General features: G+C 37.1%; 1 protein-coding gene across 3 annotated transcripts in view; it reads left to right on the plus strand.

Annotated features, from left to right (window-relative positions):
• The window catches only part of USP24 (ubiquitin specific peptidase 24), a 64,919-nt gene that overhangs the window by 18,909 nt on the left and 29,930 nt on the right, over positions 1–16,080 (plus strand). For 2 of the 3 annotated variants that reach the window (XM_049807521.1, XM_049807522.1), the window contains exons 8-31: positions 356–421; positions 1,242–1,316; positions 2,092–2,250; positions 3,555–3,669; positions 4,216–4,319; positions 5,515–5,622; positions 6,115–6,210; positions 6,309–6,470; positions 7,724–7,768; positions 8,338–8,445; positions 9,134–9,283; positions 10,059–10,190; positions 10,712–10,823; positions 11,077–11,153; positions 12,049–12,189; positions 12,342–12,395; positions 12,588–12,703; positions 13,381–13,447; positions 13,619–13,729; positions 14,134–14,232; positions 14,314–14,484; positions 15,099–15,184; positions 15,333–15,426; positions 15,687–15,842. In XM_049807521.1, the coding sequence (XP_049663478.1) occupies positions 356–421; positions 1,242–1,316; positions 2,092–2,250; positions 3,555–3,669; positions 4,216–4,319; positions 5,515–5,622; positions 6,115–6,210; positions 6,309–6,470; positions 7,724–7,768; positions 8,338–8,445; positions 9,134–9,283; positions 10,059–10,190; positions 10,712–10,823; positions 11,077–11,153; positions 12,049–12,189; positions 12,342–12,395; positions 12,588–12,703; positions 13,381–13,447; positions 13,619–13,729; positions 14,134–14,232; positions 14,314–14,484; positions 15,099–15,184; positions 15,333–15,426; positions 15,687–15,842 (2,604 nt within the window). The remainder of the gene's footprint in view (positions 1–355; positions 422–1,241; positions 1,317–2,091; positions 2,251–3,554; positions 3,670–4,215; positions 4,320–5,514; positions 5,623–6,114; positions 6,211–6,308; positions 6,471–7,723; positions 7,769–8,337; positions 8,446–9,133; positions 9,284–10,058; positions 10,191–10,711; positions 10,824–11,076; positions 11,154–12,048; positions 12,190–12,341; positions 12,396–12,587; positions 12,704–13,380; positions 13,448–13,618; positions 13,730–14,133; positions 14,233–14,313; positions 14,485–15,098; positions 15,185–15,332; positions 15,427–15,686; positions 15,843–16,080) is intronic. The other variant, XM_049807523.1, reaches the window with a different exon arrangement.

The raw sequence follows: 16,080 nt of genomic DNA on the forward strand, positions 1-16,080 counted from the left end.
CAACCAAAATGTGATTTGTCTGTTTCCGTCTGTTTGTATCTGTGATTGAAACAAGATCAGACAGAGAAGACTGAACAGAATGATAAGACCAAGATCAGTGAAAACTGGGAAGGCATTTTTTGTTTCAGGCAAAAATATATAAGGCATACTGTATGCTGTAGAGTAAATCTCTCTCCTGAACCATGTGTTGTTGCAAAGTACTTGCACACCAAAATAAATTTGTAGCAAATGACTGGAAATTATTGTATGAGGTAAATAATACTTTTTCACTTTCATTTGCCTTTTAAGATACAGATCACTAGCTCTGAAAAGAACTCTTATACATGCACCTAAATACTTGCTGTATTTCTTTCAGGCAATCTCTGCATTAGTTCAACCATTTGGAGTTTGTGCAGAATATCTTAACTCTTCTGTAGTACAGGTAAAAAGCCTTTGTTATGAGTTACCAAAGGACTGAACATTAGATTACAACTGTGTTGGTGTGAAACTGGTGACTAATTTGAAAAGCCTTCAAAACTCACATTGCATAAAGTACAAGAACCATTTTGAGCATCCTGAGGGTGATGGATAAAGGGCTCAGACAATGTTCAGATTAATTTTCTAAGCACAGGGATCTGTAGTCACGTATTGACATCTGCAACAGTGAGAAGCTTTGCCACTGCCATTAGTAAGCTTCTTCAGTGTCAAGCATGTGGGAAAAGAATCTAGCCCGATGGATGGATTTGGGGTTAAGTTTAACTTTCTAGCTGAGATAAAGCTCGTGGATATGAGAGTTTACACTGGAAAAATTGTGTCACAGGAAAAAATTCACCGTGGTATATTTGTACATGCAAATGTACTGCAGGCTTCATACCTGCACTCACTAACAAAAGCTATTGATTTTTTTAAGTCTTTATTTGAAGAGGAGGTAGTTTAGAAGCCACAGGGAGTCAGAAGGGCATGTGTATCTAATAACTGATGTATTTTGAAAGGTTGGTTGGTCTGTCTGTCTTTTTTTTTTTTTTTTTTTTTTTTGCAAACCTGTATTATGGTGGTCTGAAATGGCTTCTTACTCTAATTGCTTTTTTTCTGGACATCCCTAGCAGGATAGTTTTATGTATGTTGTAGGTGTTGCTTTATGTCTAAGGTAATTGTGAGTTTTCAGCTATGTATTTCATTTTGCTGCAGCCAGATCTTCTGAGTAATGTAATTGATTTCAGGAAACATAAAATGATTGTCATGCCTTTTCTCATGTTCTTTAGCCCATGCTGGACCCAGTCATTCATAAAATGATTAAATATGTACAGAATGTAGAAGAAAAGGACTTGAAAGACAAGGTAATTTTTTATATTTTAAATATTTAGGAAGAACTTACTGTGTGTCTTGGAAATGCTGGCAATGTAAACTAGAACAATAGCTTTATTTTCACTGGCAAAAATATAGCCTGTTATGAATTCTGACTGAATGACATAGAACAAAATACGTTTGCCCAATTCCATTCAATACCCTTTTCAGTAGATATCTGATATTATGACTATTTTTAAAATACTTTGCTGGTGTTGCTATCAAATATATTTTTGTTGGTACCCTTCTGCAATGTGCTGAATGCTCACTTCTCTAACTGACTTGAAGATGCTTACTGTCTTGCAGTCTGTTAAATTATTATAATTTGTATGCATATGATTGTTGCCTTAGCTGTTTACTTCTGAGAATTTGGTAACTGTTGATAAAATGTCCGTGTAACTTGTGACTGCTTCCTGTATTACCCTGAATTTGGCATTCAGTTCTATAAGATTTTTAAGTGTTGATTTTTTACTTAGACTTGAATTGTTAATTGTAAACTGGAAAGTGTGCATAGGTTGTGTAACTACAGAGGAGTGATTTAGTGTTCCAAATCTGTAGCAAGAGAGTCCACTTTAACCAAAGGTTTTGTTTTAAAATTTCTAGTGTACAAGTAATACTTTCAGATGCACATGGTACTGCATTTCATACATTAAACAGTCTGTATTGGGTCACTAAACCTACTCTTTGTGAATCATTGAAGTCTGAAACAAAATAGCAAAAATAGCAATGCCTCTATTTGACTTTTTTTGTTGTTGTTGTTTTAAACAGAGACTAGTCAGTATCCCTGAGCTCTTGTCTGGTATCAAACTGCTGTGTATGCGCTTCCAACCTGACTTGGTGACTGCGGTAGATGACCTACGCCTGGACATTCTGTTGCGCATGTTAAAATCCCCTCACTTCAGTGCAAAAATGAATTCCCTCAAAGAAGTAGGTTTGCTTTGTGTGCGCGTGCGCGCATGTGCATGTGTGTAGGTGGGGTGGGTTGTTAATAAGCCATCGAAACCACAACCTTAAAAAAGAGATGGCCCAATATTTCCCGACAAATTATGTTGCCTTAGCAAAAGCTCAGTTCATAATAAATACCAAAACTAGTTAATACGACAGGAGTTGTTTGTAACATTAGTAGCCACTGCAAAGACTGTGACCTTTCAGTTAGACAACAACTAGCCATAGTTTGAAACTTTTCCAAGAACTGCAATTTCAGATTGATTTATAAGCAATGATCTATGCTATTCATTGAATATTCACTCTGAGATAACCCTAATAATTCAGAGCATCCTATGGGATATCCCATTTGTCTCCTCTCATTGAGAGAAAAGGAAAAAAAAAACCAAATGAGACATAATCCTAGACTGGTGTCCCAGTCCAGTTACATCTGGTCATTACACTGTGTAACTGTATTTTTTATTATGGTTGTACATGGACACTGCAGTAGCACCTAGGAGCTGGAGTTTATAGACCAGGGCTCTTTGTGCTAGAATCTGACATCTAAGTAGAAGAAAACAGTTCATTTTTGATGGGAGTTGTGGTTTAGAGTTGTTCATTCATCTCTTCCTTCCAGAACTCACACAATTTAAGTGTCAAAAAAAAATGCTTTTTTTTTTTTTTTAGTATGCAGACATTGTAAAGTGTCTTAGAGTCCCTCTTTTGTGCTTTTTGCTTCTTTATTTATGGGAAAATTGAGATTTTAAACCTCATTGCTGTTTGGTTCTTAATCATAAAGGCTGTGTGTCCTTGGTGAAGTTACAGAAGTGTGGCTTTTGAAGGCTTTAGCAGAAATGTACTCTTACTCCCTAGAGTGAGGAGCCTGTATCGGTTCTATGTTGGATAAAAAATAGGACACCGATTTGTGTGTAACAAGCAGAAGCCTGAGATAACCTACTTCTGGTATATCTGTAGAAATATACCTGGCAGCACAGGCCAGCTTTTCTGTGTCAGATTGAGAATAAGAATCTACTGTATCAAAAGACTGATGACAAGAAGGTATTTCTGGTTAGGAATTTGCCTTTAAACAGGTTATTAAAAAACAAAAACAAACAAAAACAAAATGCAAAAAAAACCCCGGAACCACACCAGCCAACCAAACAGAAAAACCCCAAACACCTCCCGTGCTCAAAATACTTCAGGATTCACACTTAAGCTTTGTACTAAGCCTTTGAATAGATTTCATTGTGTGCCTATATAATTCATGTGGGAATCATTGTTAGAATCTCACATTTTGCAATTTCTAGGTAACGAAATTAATAGAAGACAGCACTGTATCCAAGTCAGTGAAGAATGCAATAGATACAGACCGATTACTAAACTGGCTAGTAGAAAATTCTGTTCTGTCAATTGCTCTAGAAGGTAAGCACTTTCACAAAGACTTTTGGCATGCGCTTTGAATGTCTTAAATTTAAAAATTCCATCTGTCCCTTTAAATACATTTTAATAGGACACTATTAACAAAGGAGTTCAAGATTTTTGTCATTGTGAAAATAGAGTAAGGAAAACCCTGCAAATTCTGCAACTATTATCTAGTCCTCTATTTGACATCTGTGTAGCTGTCTTCTGCTGTACGTGGGGTTTTTACTCTTTTATCTTTTTACTTTTGTCTTTGTATATTGTTAGCCTCTAGAAAAGAGAGACAAGGGGGGGGGGGGGGTGTATCCAAGTAGTAACATTCTATAGGTGTGAATTGCTATCAGATGTATGAAGTAAAACAAAATAAAAAATGGAAAGAGCCTTGTTCATTTTCTTTGGACTCATAGGTTTGTCTGTAACAGTAGAGAAAGAACTTTAAAATTAAGATAGCTTTGTCTCCCTTCTTTTAAAAGAACTTGTTTATTCTTATGCATTTAACATATTTAAGACTGGTTTAAATATATTAATTTAGTTGCCTTTGTTTCATAGGTAACATAGACCAAGCGCAATACTGTGATCGTATAAAGGGAATTATTGAACTGCTGGGCAGTAAGTTATCTTTAGACGAGCTCACTAAAATTTGGAGAATTCAGGTAAGCAACCAAGACCAGGCAGGTGCTTTTAGACTGCCTTACAAAAGCAAACATTCTAATGGTGGGATTTGTTTGTTTATAATATATGCATCTCTTTATTGCAAAGTGGAGGTGTTGAGATCTTAACAGTATAATTAATGAAAAGGCTTTCTTCTACTGCTTTCTTTACCATTTAAAATTAAGTGTTCTGGCAATTTCTTGTAAAACAGCTGTTAAATCTTATGCTGAAGTTCAGTTCTTTGCAACAAGTGTTAAGGGACTGCAAAAATATTTGACTTGGAATAAGAGGTTGTCAGCCTGAAATAGGTGACAGAGTGTTTGTCTAGACCAAAGACCATGCCTAAGGATATTAATTTTCATGGCTGGAGGTATAAATTTGAATGCAGCTCATAGCATGACTTTAAACACAGTGGGCTCAAGCTGTATGAATTCCCGTTTAACTTCCTGTACGTACATATAATTGACTGACAAGTCATCTTTTCACATTCACTTTATGTATATTCAGCTTATCACTGTGTAGGAAAGGTGGCTTGACTGATTAATGCAAATGACATGTGGAAATTTTGACCAGACATGTAATCTTCTGCTGCAGGAAATGGTTTTCTTCTCTGTCCAAATGTTGAAGTTTTAGACTAACCTCATTGGATGCTGTCAGATGCGCAGTATGTGCGGGCATGGTAGCAAGTCTTGCATGCTTAGTAGAGCTGAAGTATGATTCTAGCTCACTCACTTTTATTCTTTAATAAAATGCAGTGCTTCCTCCCCTCTTCTGGCTGTTGTTACCATGGTGCTCCCATCAGTGTGGGAAGAGATTTCGTATTGCTTACTTTTGAGTAAAGCCTTAAAGAGTGTCAGAGATGGAGCACCCCACACATGAACTTAACCAAGCAATAAAAATAGTGATGTTTGTATTGCTGGCACCACACCTTACAGCGGTATGAGGCACTGCAGCATCTTGAAGCTGCTGTAATAATGGCAGACTAATTTGTTCTTTCCTGCTTTAGAATTACTTCCAAAGACCTCTCTGCCAGCGAAACGAGGAGCAGAGACAGTTATTCTTACCTTGTGTTTCTAACATATCAAAAGCTGTTATTCTTTCTCATTAGTATGAATAGTAGGATAATGCTTACATGAAGATTTTTCTCTATCTCATTTGGGAGACCTACATTCTCATGGTTTTCCTCCTCTTTTTCAGTCAGGACAATCGTCCACTGTGATTGAAAACATACATACCATTATTGCTGCAGCTGCTGTGAAGTTTAGCTCTGATCAGCTCAATCATTTATTTGTTCTAATACAAAAGGTAAGTTTTCACATGAATTTGCGTTCCTTAGGAAGAGAATTGATGAGACATACATGTTCATCCAGCATACCAAAAGGCAAATGCCTTGAATATGTTTATATTTCCTACATAAATATATAAATATAACATTGGCTATAAAAATAACACTTTTAATACTGATTTTTCTTGTTAACCCAAAAGCTTGGTATATTACTGTATTGCTAATTGACTTAGATTTTAAGTATGTTATATAGACAGTGCTAAGGTACTGAAAGTGAGATGTTATTATTATATTTAATCTCTTACAGTTTATATTTGAAAAAGAGTTGGGCACATTAGTACTGTAACTCCCAGTAACAAAAATAAGGAAATATGCCTGGTGGAAACATACTTGTTTGGTTTTTGATTTTCCCGCAGTAACATAATTTTACAATTATATTGTTGTGTACACTTGAGACTTAGACTGACAGTGCTTGCTGCTTTAATAGCGAATGTTATTTCTTTGCTATGCAGAGCTGGGAGACAGAGAGTGATAGAGTGCGACAGAAGCTGTTGAGCCTGATCGGGCGCATTGGTCGAGAAGCACGGGTGGAGACAACCACTGGAAAGGCATGTGAATGTTTTTTATTTTTTTTTCTTTATTGAATGTAGGGTTGCTAGTCTCTGTACTTCCTAGGTCCTGACTGATCTTGTACTTCTTCCTCTAGGTTCTGGAGGTACTTTGGGAGCTGGCTCATCTTCCAACTTTACCATGTAGTCTTATTCAGCAGGCCTTGGAGGAACATCTGACAATTCTCAGTGATGCCTATGCAGTGAAAGAGGCAGTGAAAAGAAATTACATCATCAAATGCATAGAGGATATTAAGAGGGTTGGTTTATTATTTTATCTTTTCACAAATGTAATGTTATCTAGCCTTGATGTTGCCCTTTCTTTCAAGATGCACAAATTGCGTGTCCCATCTGTAAGTTCTTACCTTGGGGAGTCCATGAGAGGGGTAGGCTTTGTGTGAGCCAGTTTGTTGACCATGAGACTCATAGTAAGTCTCTTGCCTTTGTTTTAAGCAAATTTTCAGCACAAGGAGTGATCAGTTTATGGGAAACTACCAGGATGGGCCCAAGGTTAGAATTTGCAAATGGAACCACTATAAAGGTATGTCAGTATTTTAACTGTCCCTTTCATGTGAAAGCCTAGATTAGTTTTCTTTGAGTTAAGCATGTGTTCTGGCATGACCATTAAGTCTCAAAATGCAAATAGATATTTAAATCATAGTAGTTTTGTATATTAATAAAATACTTAAACTCTTTTCATCTAACATAAAGAAGCCATTCCTGCAGCTGCCTGTGCTAAGATGTTTCCTGGCAGCAGCAGAGATGTGCATGGCTTAAAAGACTGCATATGTTCTATCCCGTACTGTTCACATAGCAGGCAGTTTTTCTTGAGGTCTGCAGGAATGCTCCTGTCCTTTTTTCTTTTTTTTTTTTTTTTTTTTTGTCTGAAGTACACTGTAAATAAAGAAAAAGGCTTGTACTTTTTTCATTCATTTCTTTCATGATAAATTAGATTTTGTCTGTGTTGCAGCATCTGTAGAGGATATTAGTTGTTTAGGAGGCATAGTATGTTGCTTCTCAAAATCAGTCACACTATTTGTGTGTGTGTTTATGAATACAGATTGCAAACTTTGAATTCTCAATGTCTGTAAAACTTGCAGTTTTTTCTTTTGGATCTTCTCTTGTGCTTTCCTATTCTTGCATTCTTTTTAATTATGTTCTAGCAAGGACCTTTACAAGGGTGCTGCAGTGGGAAACACTAGTGGAAAGCTATAATTGTAGGCTAGAAGGGATTGGGGTAACCATACAGCAGGCTTCTAAAAATACCTAACTTTCTTACTTCCCTTCATTAGGGGAAATGAAGGCAAACTGGGAGGGAATGTAATATTAAGGCAGCATTCTCAAATATCCCTCTCAAATGAGGGAGTCTTCAGTGGAGAGTTTTCTGTGATGGGCAGGTTACTTTAATCTCTCTAAGTGTGTAGGTGGTATTGGTTGTTGTCAGTATTTAAACCAGACATCACTTCTCTGAACAAGCAACCTCAGTACTGGTTTGTGTGGTCAAACTTTACAGAAAATGAAGCCTCCCAGAAAAGTGATGAGCAGTTCTAACAATGAGGTAGGAGGGTTATTCTTTGTAGGATCTCTTTCAAAATGCAGCTTAAGTATCCTTTGCTTCCTATCAGAGGGCTCCTCGCAGCACCAATCAGAAATTTCTTCTCATCTCTTAACCCTCAGTAGTATTTCAGGTTCTTTCTTCTGTTATTCTTGCTTCAGCAATAAATAACATTTGACTGAATTTGCCCTTTTATGCCCTAACAGGCCTGCTTCATCTCCCATAATTGAGGAAAGGTGGTGGTTATCATCTCTCCCTGGTGCAACTGAGTTCTTTTTGTCTACTTAATTTGCATGCTCTCTAGCAAGGAGGTGGTACTTTGGGCTTAATAATAAGGATAGCAAAATGGCATATGTGTGCGTCAAAGGACTTCTTGTAGAAAGTGAAGGGCACCTTGTGTGTGTTTGGAAAGGAACCAGGAACAAGTAACTGAAGCCTTCAGAGCTAGTAGCTGTTGTTTTGAAACAGCAGCATTAATAGAAGTTGGTAGGCTTCTAGGAGTCTAAGAGGAAACTTAATCAGTTGTTGAGCATGTACACATGTGTAATTTTTTTTACCTTTCCTACTACTAGTCATCCCAGCACAATAATCCTCAATTTGTGTGGGTGGTGCCAGCATTACGTCAGCTCCATGAAATCACGCGTTCATTTATTAAGCAAACTTACCAAAAACAAGACAAGGTAAGAATATATGCTGAGATGATTTTTGAAGCCTTTGTTACGTCTGTGTGGCTCTGCTTCTGTAGAACATGGAAGTTTGAATTCAGAAGTGAGGAAATTAAAATACTAAAAAACATTTTGACAAGTACAGTTTAGTGATGTAGCATAAACAAATTGTTCAAGTAGAGATGCTGTGTTGTGTGCCGTCCATTTGTGTGTGCATGTATATGTACGTATAAATCTGTTCGCTGTGTCAGGACTAATTTATTTTACTCTCAGCTTTTTGTAGAATAATTAACAGGCTCTGTTAAGAAATGAACAATGGCTAATGTTTAGACCAGCTGCTTTGTAATTGAATTGACATTGACTCTTGGAAAACAGACTAAAATACCAGCAAGTCACATGTGTTGTACAGTGGCTGAGTGGAGGTGTGGGACTTTGTTTGCAATCTGCAGCACGTGTATTTCAGCACATGCTGAAAACGCTAGTGTCAGGGGGCTTTCGATGCTTGGAATGGATACAGCTGACTGGTGAGGGGGGAACGTTACTCCTTCTGATAAGAGACACATGTCTGTAGAAGAGCAGACTGTTGTGTGCATGTGCCTGTTCATGTATTTTCTTAAAAATCTCTTCTCTCAATGTTTTGTGGGGTTTTTTGGTTTTTTGTTTTTTGTTTTGGGGTTTTTTTTGTTTGTTTTTTTTTGCCAAGAGCATTATTCAAGATCTAAAGAAAAACTTTGAAATAGTGAAGTTGGTGACAGGAAGCTTAATATCATGCCACCGTTTGGCTGCATCTGTGGCGGGTCCAGGAGGGCTTGTTGGAGCAACGTTAGTGGATGGCCGATACACTTACCGGGAGGTACTGAACCCTGAATTTCTTACTACCTTAGGTTTTTGAAAACATGTAGTGTATTACTGACCAACTTGCGTAAGATTAGGTAATGTTTCATTTTTGGTATTCACTGGTACGTATGTTCGCTCTAGTGAATAATTACACTTGTTTTTATTTATAGTTCTGACACTTACCTATCAGGGCTTGTTGTAGCCTTGTTACTATATTATAGAGCAAGGCTGGGCAAACATCACAATCTACAAGTTTCTTGGCAAAGTCTTTAACTGGTTGAGAGCTAGATTTCTCTGCCTCAGGACCTCCTGTCTCCAAGCTTGTGCATCTTCACCTTCTCCACCAGCTTCAGTTCAGCTACCTTCGTAGAGACTGTACCTTTGAATTTGTTGTGAAGCTCTTGAAACCTGAAACAGATTTACTAGTTAGGACATGGAAGCCACACATACAGATAGCTTGTAACAGTTTGTTGCTGAGGTTTTGATAATTATTTTTCCACACTATTTGTGACTTAATAACTAGTGTCAAATAATATCAATATCAGGAAAGTAATAGCAAATCCAAGGGGACTTTAATGTTTCTTTTCAGGAAGCTAATAAAAAAGAAGTAATGTTAAAAATTGTGTAAAATGGAAATAAATTTCACTGCAGAAACAATTTCTGTTTTCCGAGCTTTGCAAAGTGTACTGTTATTTGACAACTAAGTTTGCAAAAAAAATAAAAAGAATGCTCAGAGTTCTTGCTTCAGACAGAAAAGTCTTAAGCTTGAGTTTTTGTTTCCTCTTTCTCAGTATTTGGAGGCACATCTAAAATTTTTGGCATTTTTTCTGCAAGAAGCCACCCTTTATTTGGGTTGGAATCGTGCCAGGGAGATCTGGGAATGCCTTGTAACTGGCCAGGATGTTTGTGAGTTAGATCGAGAGGTAAGAAAAACTTGAAAAGTTGGTGTCTGTGGTTGCAGAGTGAATCTTAATGGATTATGAATAGCACGTGTGTTTGAGACATGTGAAACATTAAGTAGCAAACACAAACTCATAAGGCATTTATAAGCTTTGTGTAAGCTAATGGAGCCACTGTTACATGTTCATTTATGACTAGGATGCTCTTTTAACATTAAACCTGACTGAAGGAGGAATGTTGGCCAGGAGATTAGTTGCAGGTTTATGGATACTGGTTTCAGAAGGGGTAGGTGCAAGTTTGTGGAGTCATAGAAGAGACATTCAGCATTATTTGGGTGAAAGATAACTATGAATGTGCAGTACCCTAATGCTGCAATACAGCCTGTATAATATGTGAGGTTACTAGGAGATAGATTTTGAACCTCTTGCTGTAGACAAAACTTCTGTAAGATGAGTTACCACAGTATCTGACATAGTTTGCCAATGCTGTGTAAAACTATTTGCTGTGACAATGGGGTAAAAATACATCTGCTTTTCATTCACAGATGTGCTTTGAGTGGTTTACAAAAGGACAGCATGATCTAGAGAGTGATGTACAGCAACAGCTCTTCAAAGAGAAAATTCTTAAACTGGAGTCATATGAAATTACTATGAATGGTAAGAAAATGGCTTTGGTCAACAGATTTGTTTCTGAAATATATATCAGAAATCTGCTTCCTAAGCCTTCAAATTAAATATCCAAACAGTTCCGTAAATCAATATAATCAAAGGGTCTTTTCCTATCATTTTGAGTTTCAATAGTTGTAGAGGGAAAATGTCGTCTCCTGTATTTGATATCTTAATTTTTTTTAAAAAGCATAGAAACTTAGCCTGACCTGAATAAAAAGCTTGCACCTTTTTTCACTTTCAGGTTTTAGTTTATTTAAGACTTTCTTTGAAAATGTGAACCTGTGTGACCATCGACTAAAGAGGCAAGGAACTCAATTGGTGAGTGTTCTGGCAAGTTCATTCTTATATACTACCTGTGGCATCTTGGGGATGGGAGATGAGACAAGGCAAGGATTCTTTAGTGCCTGTTTGACATGGTCCTGTTTGTATTTAATATGCAGATCATCCTTCTAGCTTTAACATTGTTAAATTCTGTAGCTAAAAGTCCAGAATTATGACAGTTAAAATTCAGCAATTGGTAGCTGGAAGCTGGTATGTAGCTTCTAAAGCTTTGCAGGAGGAGTGAGCGAGCTACTTCTTTATTAGTAATCATGAATTCTAGTGTGCATTTTTTGATTCTCCCTAGCAGGGAAATATTCCTTTTCTTCTTCTTCTTCTTTACAAGACATCTAGGCTTATAATATTAAAATTCTAACCTACAATAATTTTTAATTCTATGATCCTTCAGTGTTTTTCTTAAAGTAATGGTTATATGTTAAGTAGTTTTCCATAGGCATTTTAGATCTTTATCACAGAGAGTTAACTGACTTCAAATGCAAAATTTTTTGCCAAGTATCATAGTAGGTTTTGTGATGGTTTATTATGTGGTTAGTTACCGTGTTGACCTTTGTGAAACAAATTCCATTCCTGATTAAATTTCTCTGTGCTTTTGAAGTTTTTAATTTCTCGGTTGGCTTGACTGAGAGTGTTCTTTGGAACTTGTTTATCCACCTGTAAACAAATTATTTTTTTTTTTCTAGCATAACTATACAAATCTGCAGCTATTGATTTTACTTTGCACTGTGCCAAAGCTTGGCAGTGTATTGGAAAAGAAAATTTTTAAGGTTCAGTCAAAATATGCTTTTCCAGCAGATGGAAAACTGTTTTGTTCCTGTGGTTCCACTTACTATTGTGTAAGAAGTCCAGTCATGTTTTATTGTTCTCTCTTGTGTAGAGTGTAGAAAAACTGGAATTAATAGGAATGGATTTCATTTGGAAGATTGCAATGGAGTCACCTGATGAAGAAATTGCCAATGAAGCTATCCAGTTGATAATAAATTACAGCTATATTAATCTAACTCCTAGATTGAAAAAGGTAGGCATATATTTGTACATGAAAATGCTTTGACATTCATAGAGCCTTGATGCTCTGCATGTTAAAATGTGTAATTTGTTGTGTTCTGTCAGTTTGAGTGATTCCCATGATTTTGGTTTAAGTTCTAATTAATTTGTATATTTTATCTTTAGGATTCAGTATCACTGCACAAGAAATTCATCGCTGATTGCTACACACGATTAGAGGTAAAGGGCAAACTTAATTGTTCTTCTACCTACATCCTTTTCCATTTTGTATCTTAGAATTAGAATAATAGGTTACGATAATTCTATTTAAAGAAAAAAATTCTTTCCGCAAATATTTCTTGTCCTCGTAGCTCTCCAGGACGTACTAATTGTCCATGTAAACTAGCACTTATGCTCTGCTTTGTATTCTAGGCAGCCAGCTCTGCACTTGGTGGTCCAACATTAACACATGCTGTTACAAGAGCTACAAAAATGCTTACAGCAACTGCTATGCCTACAGTAGCAACATCAGTTCAGTCTCCTTACAGGTAGGCCTGCCTTTAAAAGAATAAATATGACAGTAGACATTTGTTCCCAGCTGCTTTCCACATGATTTTGAGTGCTAATTAAAATTCTCAGTATTGGTAGTTGTATATTCTGGTGGTTTCTCAATTGAATATTCCAATTACAACACAATTTGAGTTCCAAAGAGACTTTGAAAAACCTGTGTTATAAACAAACAAACAAAAACCCCCAACAACAACAACCAAATAGAGAAACCCAACACCCCCCCTTCCAAACCACCAAAATCAAACAAAACAAAACAAGAAACACAAAAAGCCACAGAAAAATCCACAAACTATTACCAGCCTGTTAGTCATGTAATATTTCTGGGGCAGTGGGGTTTGGTTTGCATTTGTTTGGTTTTTTTAATTGGGAGAGAAAAGGATGGTTTTTCATCCTCTAGCTTAACTTACACATACCTAAATGTGTGTAGCTTAAATAGGAGCACAGGGTGTACCTTTAGAAACATGAAGCTTCTTCTGAAGCTGGCTACATCTCAAGCAGTATAATGCAAGCTTCTTGGCCTGTTTTCCTAGTTAATTTCAACTGAATTAACTCTAAGGAGTTATATTTAAAAACATCTAATTCATGGTGGTTACCCGTTGGCATTGAAAATTAATCTCTGAGACAAGTTACTCTTGTTTTCAACGTTTATCTCTAGGTCAACTAAACTTGTAATAATTGAGAGACTGCTGCTGTTGGCAGAGCGTTATGTGATAACAATAGAGGTAAGATATGTAATTTCTTAGTAAGCAAGGCTAAGAACACAACTTCCAATATTATTAAAATTAGTAAAAGTTATTTAAACCTATGTAACTCTAGTAACTTTGTTACATACCATCATAGAAATGTCTTTGTTTTCAAGGGTGGTATTTACTGTTATCCTTCCCTTCCTGTAGGACCTTTACTCCGTTCCCCGAACTATTCTACCTCATGGTGCCTCTTTCCACGGACATCTTCTAACGCTTAATGTTACATACGAGTCTACCAAAGATACCTTCACCATAGAGGTATGTGTGCATAGGTTATGTGTGTCTTGCAGTGTTGATCACGTAGCTACTCTTGGATTTTTGACGCCTGGACTGAACAGAGTAAGCTGGTTTTAAGGACTCCAGTCAACTTGAAAACTCTATTTGAAAATGTTAAAAGTGTGTCTAAGGCTACTGTAATGGAAGTATCTGTAGATGAAACGGATTTTGATCATCATTCTGGGGTGGGAAGAAGTTGTTGTTTGCTTACTGTCAGTGATGGAGCATTTCTACTGCTGTCCTACCCTGTCAGTCTCTTTTGTGAACAAAACCTTTACCACCCTATGCAGAGGAGCAGGAAGACCTTAATGGAAGATTTTTCTTTTTTTCTCTTGGAATTTACTGCTTGAGCAGACTTACTGAATCATTGTCGTTTAATTTTACAGGCTCATAGCAATGAAACTGTAGGGAGTGTCAGGTGGAAGATAGCAAAGATGTTGAATTCGCCTGTGGATAATATACAGATATTTGCCAATGACAGCCTGGTATGTTAACTACAAAGAATTCTCATTCTTTCTGAAATTAAGTCTCTTTTCCAGAACTAAATGATAAATATTTTCTTGCAGCTAACCGTAAACAAAGATCAGAAACTACTCCACCAACTGGGCTTCTCTGATGAACAAGTCCTTACAGTAAAAACATCAGGAAGCGGGACTCCATCAGGGAGCTCTGCAGATTCCTCAACCAGTTCCACCAACAGCAGCAGTGTATTTAGTTCATCCTATGCAATGGAACAGGTAGAGCCTAATAGCCTGAAACCGTCCCTCAGATTTTTCCTGCATGGGGGGATAGTTGGGGGAGACACAGCTGGGGTGGAAGAGGTGAACAGCTTCTGTCTCATCTTACTGTACATCAGCTTGAGTATCCAGTCTTTAGTAGTCTGGTTTTGCTTTCAAACTGGAATTGAATCAAAGCATTTAAATATGCAATTGCCTTATGCATGCAGATTAGACTTTATAATCTGTATTATGTCACCTATTGTAGCCTGCTTGGTGTTTACTAATCTTTACATGGTCTTTTAAACAAACAATACCCATATGAGTTAGTTATGAGATTTCCAGATTTCCACTACTAATAAAGCTGCAATAGGAAAATAAACTAAGAAGCATCAACTAGCGTGTTCAGACAACTCCTGGTCTGCTTTGTATGCCATCGCTAACTAACAGTTGACTTAAAAAATTGATAGTTAAAAGGGAGATGGGGTAATGTGAAAATTCAAGTGTTGTCTCAGTCCAGAGATTTCTACATGTCGGGTTGGCATCTGGGTCAGTTGCTTCAGTGAAGAGCTCTCTTAAATTACTTGCAACAGAGAGGGGAGAAAAAGACCTTTGTATTTCTGCTTAATTCTCAGGAGAAATCCCTCCCTGGAGTAGTCATGGCTCTCGTGTGTAATGTGTTTGATATGCTTTACCAGCTTGCAAATCTAGAGGAGCCAAGGTAAGCAAACTAAATGGTTATTAAATATTGAAGAAATGCTTATACTGCAAAGTTTGAATAGCTACTTATTTCGCAGTGTGTAGGCATCCACCGGGCCACAGTGTGGCTGAGCCCTGTTTTGCGCAAGTAACTTCTGATAACTTTTCAGGATAACACTGCGAGTGAGGAAGCTTCTGCTCTTGATTCCCACTGACCCAGCTATTCAGGAGGCTCTTGATCAGCTTGATTCCCTGGGAAGGAAGGTATGGAGTGAACAATAACTAATCTTGGTGAGCTTAACAAAAAGGATTTTACTACCGGGTTTCTTAAATTCCCTGTTAGATTATAATCTGTGAAGGGTTTGAAACTCTACTGCAAAATAATGCTCATGTTAAGGATTATTGACTTATTTCCAAGCAGCTGGAGGTGGGACGGTCATTACAGAGATTATAGGAAATGTATTGCCAATTACAACAAAATGCAATAGCCTCAAAATACTGCTTTTGTGGCCTTTTCCTGCTAGAAAACACTGCTATCAGAATCAAGTTCTCAGTCTTCGAAATCGCCATCCTTGTCTTCAAAACACCAACATCAGCCCAGTGCTAGTTCAATACTAGAAAGTCTTTTCAGATCTTTTGCTCCAGGCATGTCCACCTTCAGAGTGCTCTACAATTTAGAGGTAAGAAAAGAAAATGTACTTCTTTCAACTTGTGTTTCTGAGCGCTAACGTTTAAGTAGTTCTAAGTTTCTTGGGCAGGAGTCCACCATGACAGGGTCACTTTTCAAAATGCAAATGTCATGTTATAGTCTGCTTTTATGTATGTGATAAATTCTACACAGAACAAAAGGGGTAAGTAGTTCCCCTTTAGAGACTTCACTGTGAAGCCAGGCCCCTCTTTTTGTGATTTGCAAGGTGG

Source organism: Accipiter gentilis, chromosome 8 (assembly GCF_929443795.1).
Source record: "Accipiter gentilis chromosome 8, bAccGen1.1, whole genome shotgun sequence".
In the NCBI taxonomy this organism is placed as follows: Eukaryota; Metazoa; Chordata; class Aves; order Accipitriformes; family Accipitridae; genus Astur; species Astur gentilis.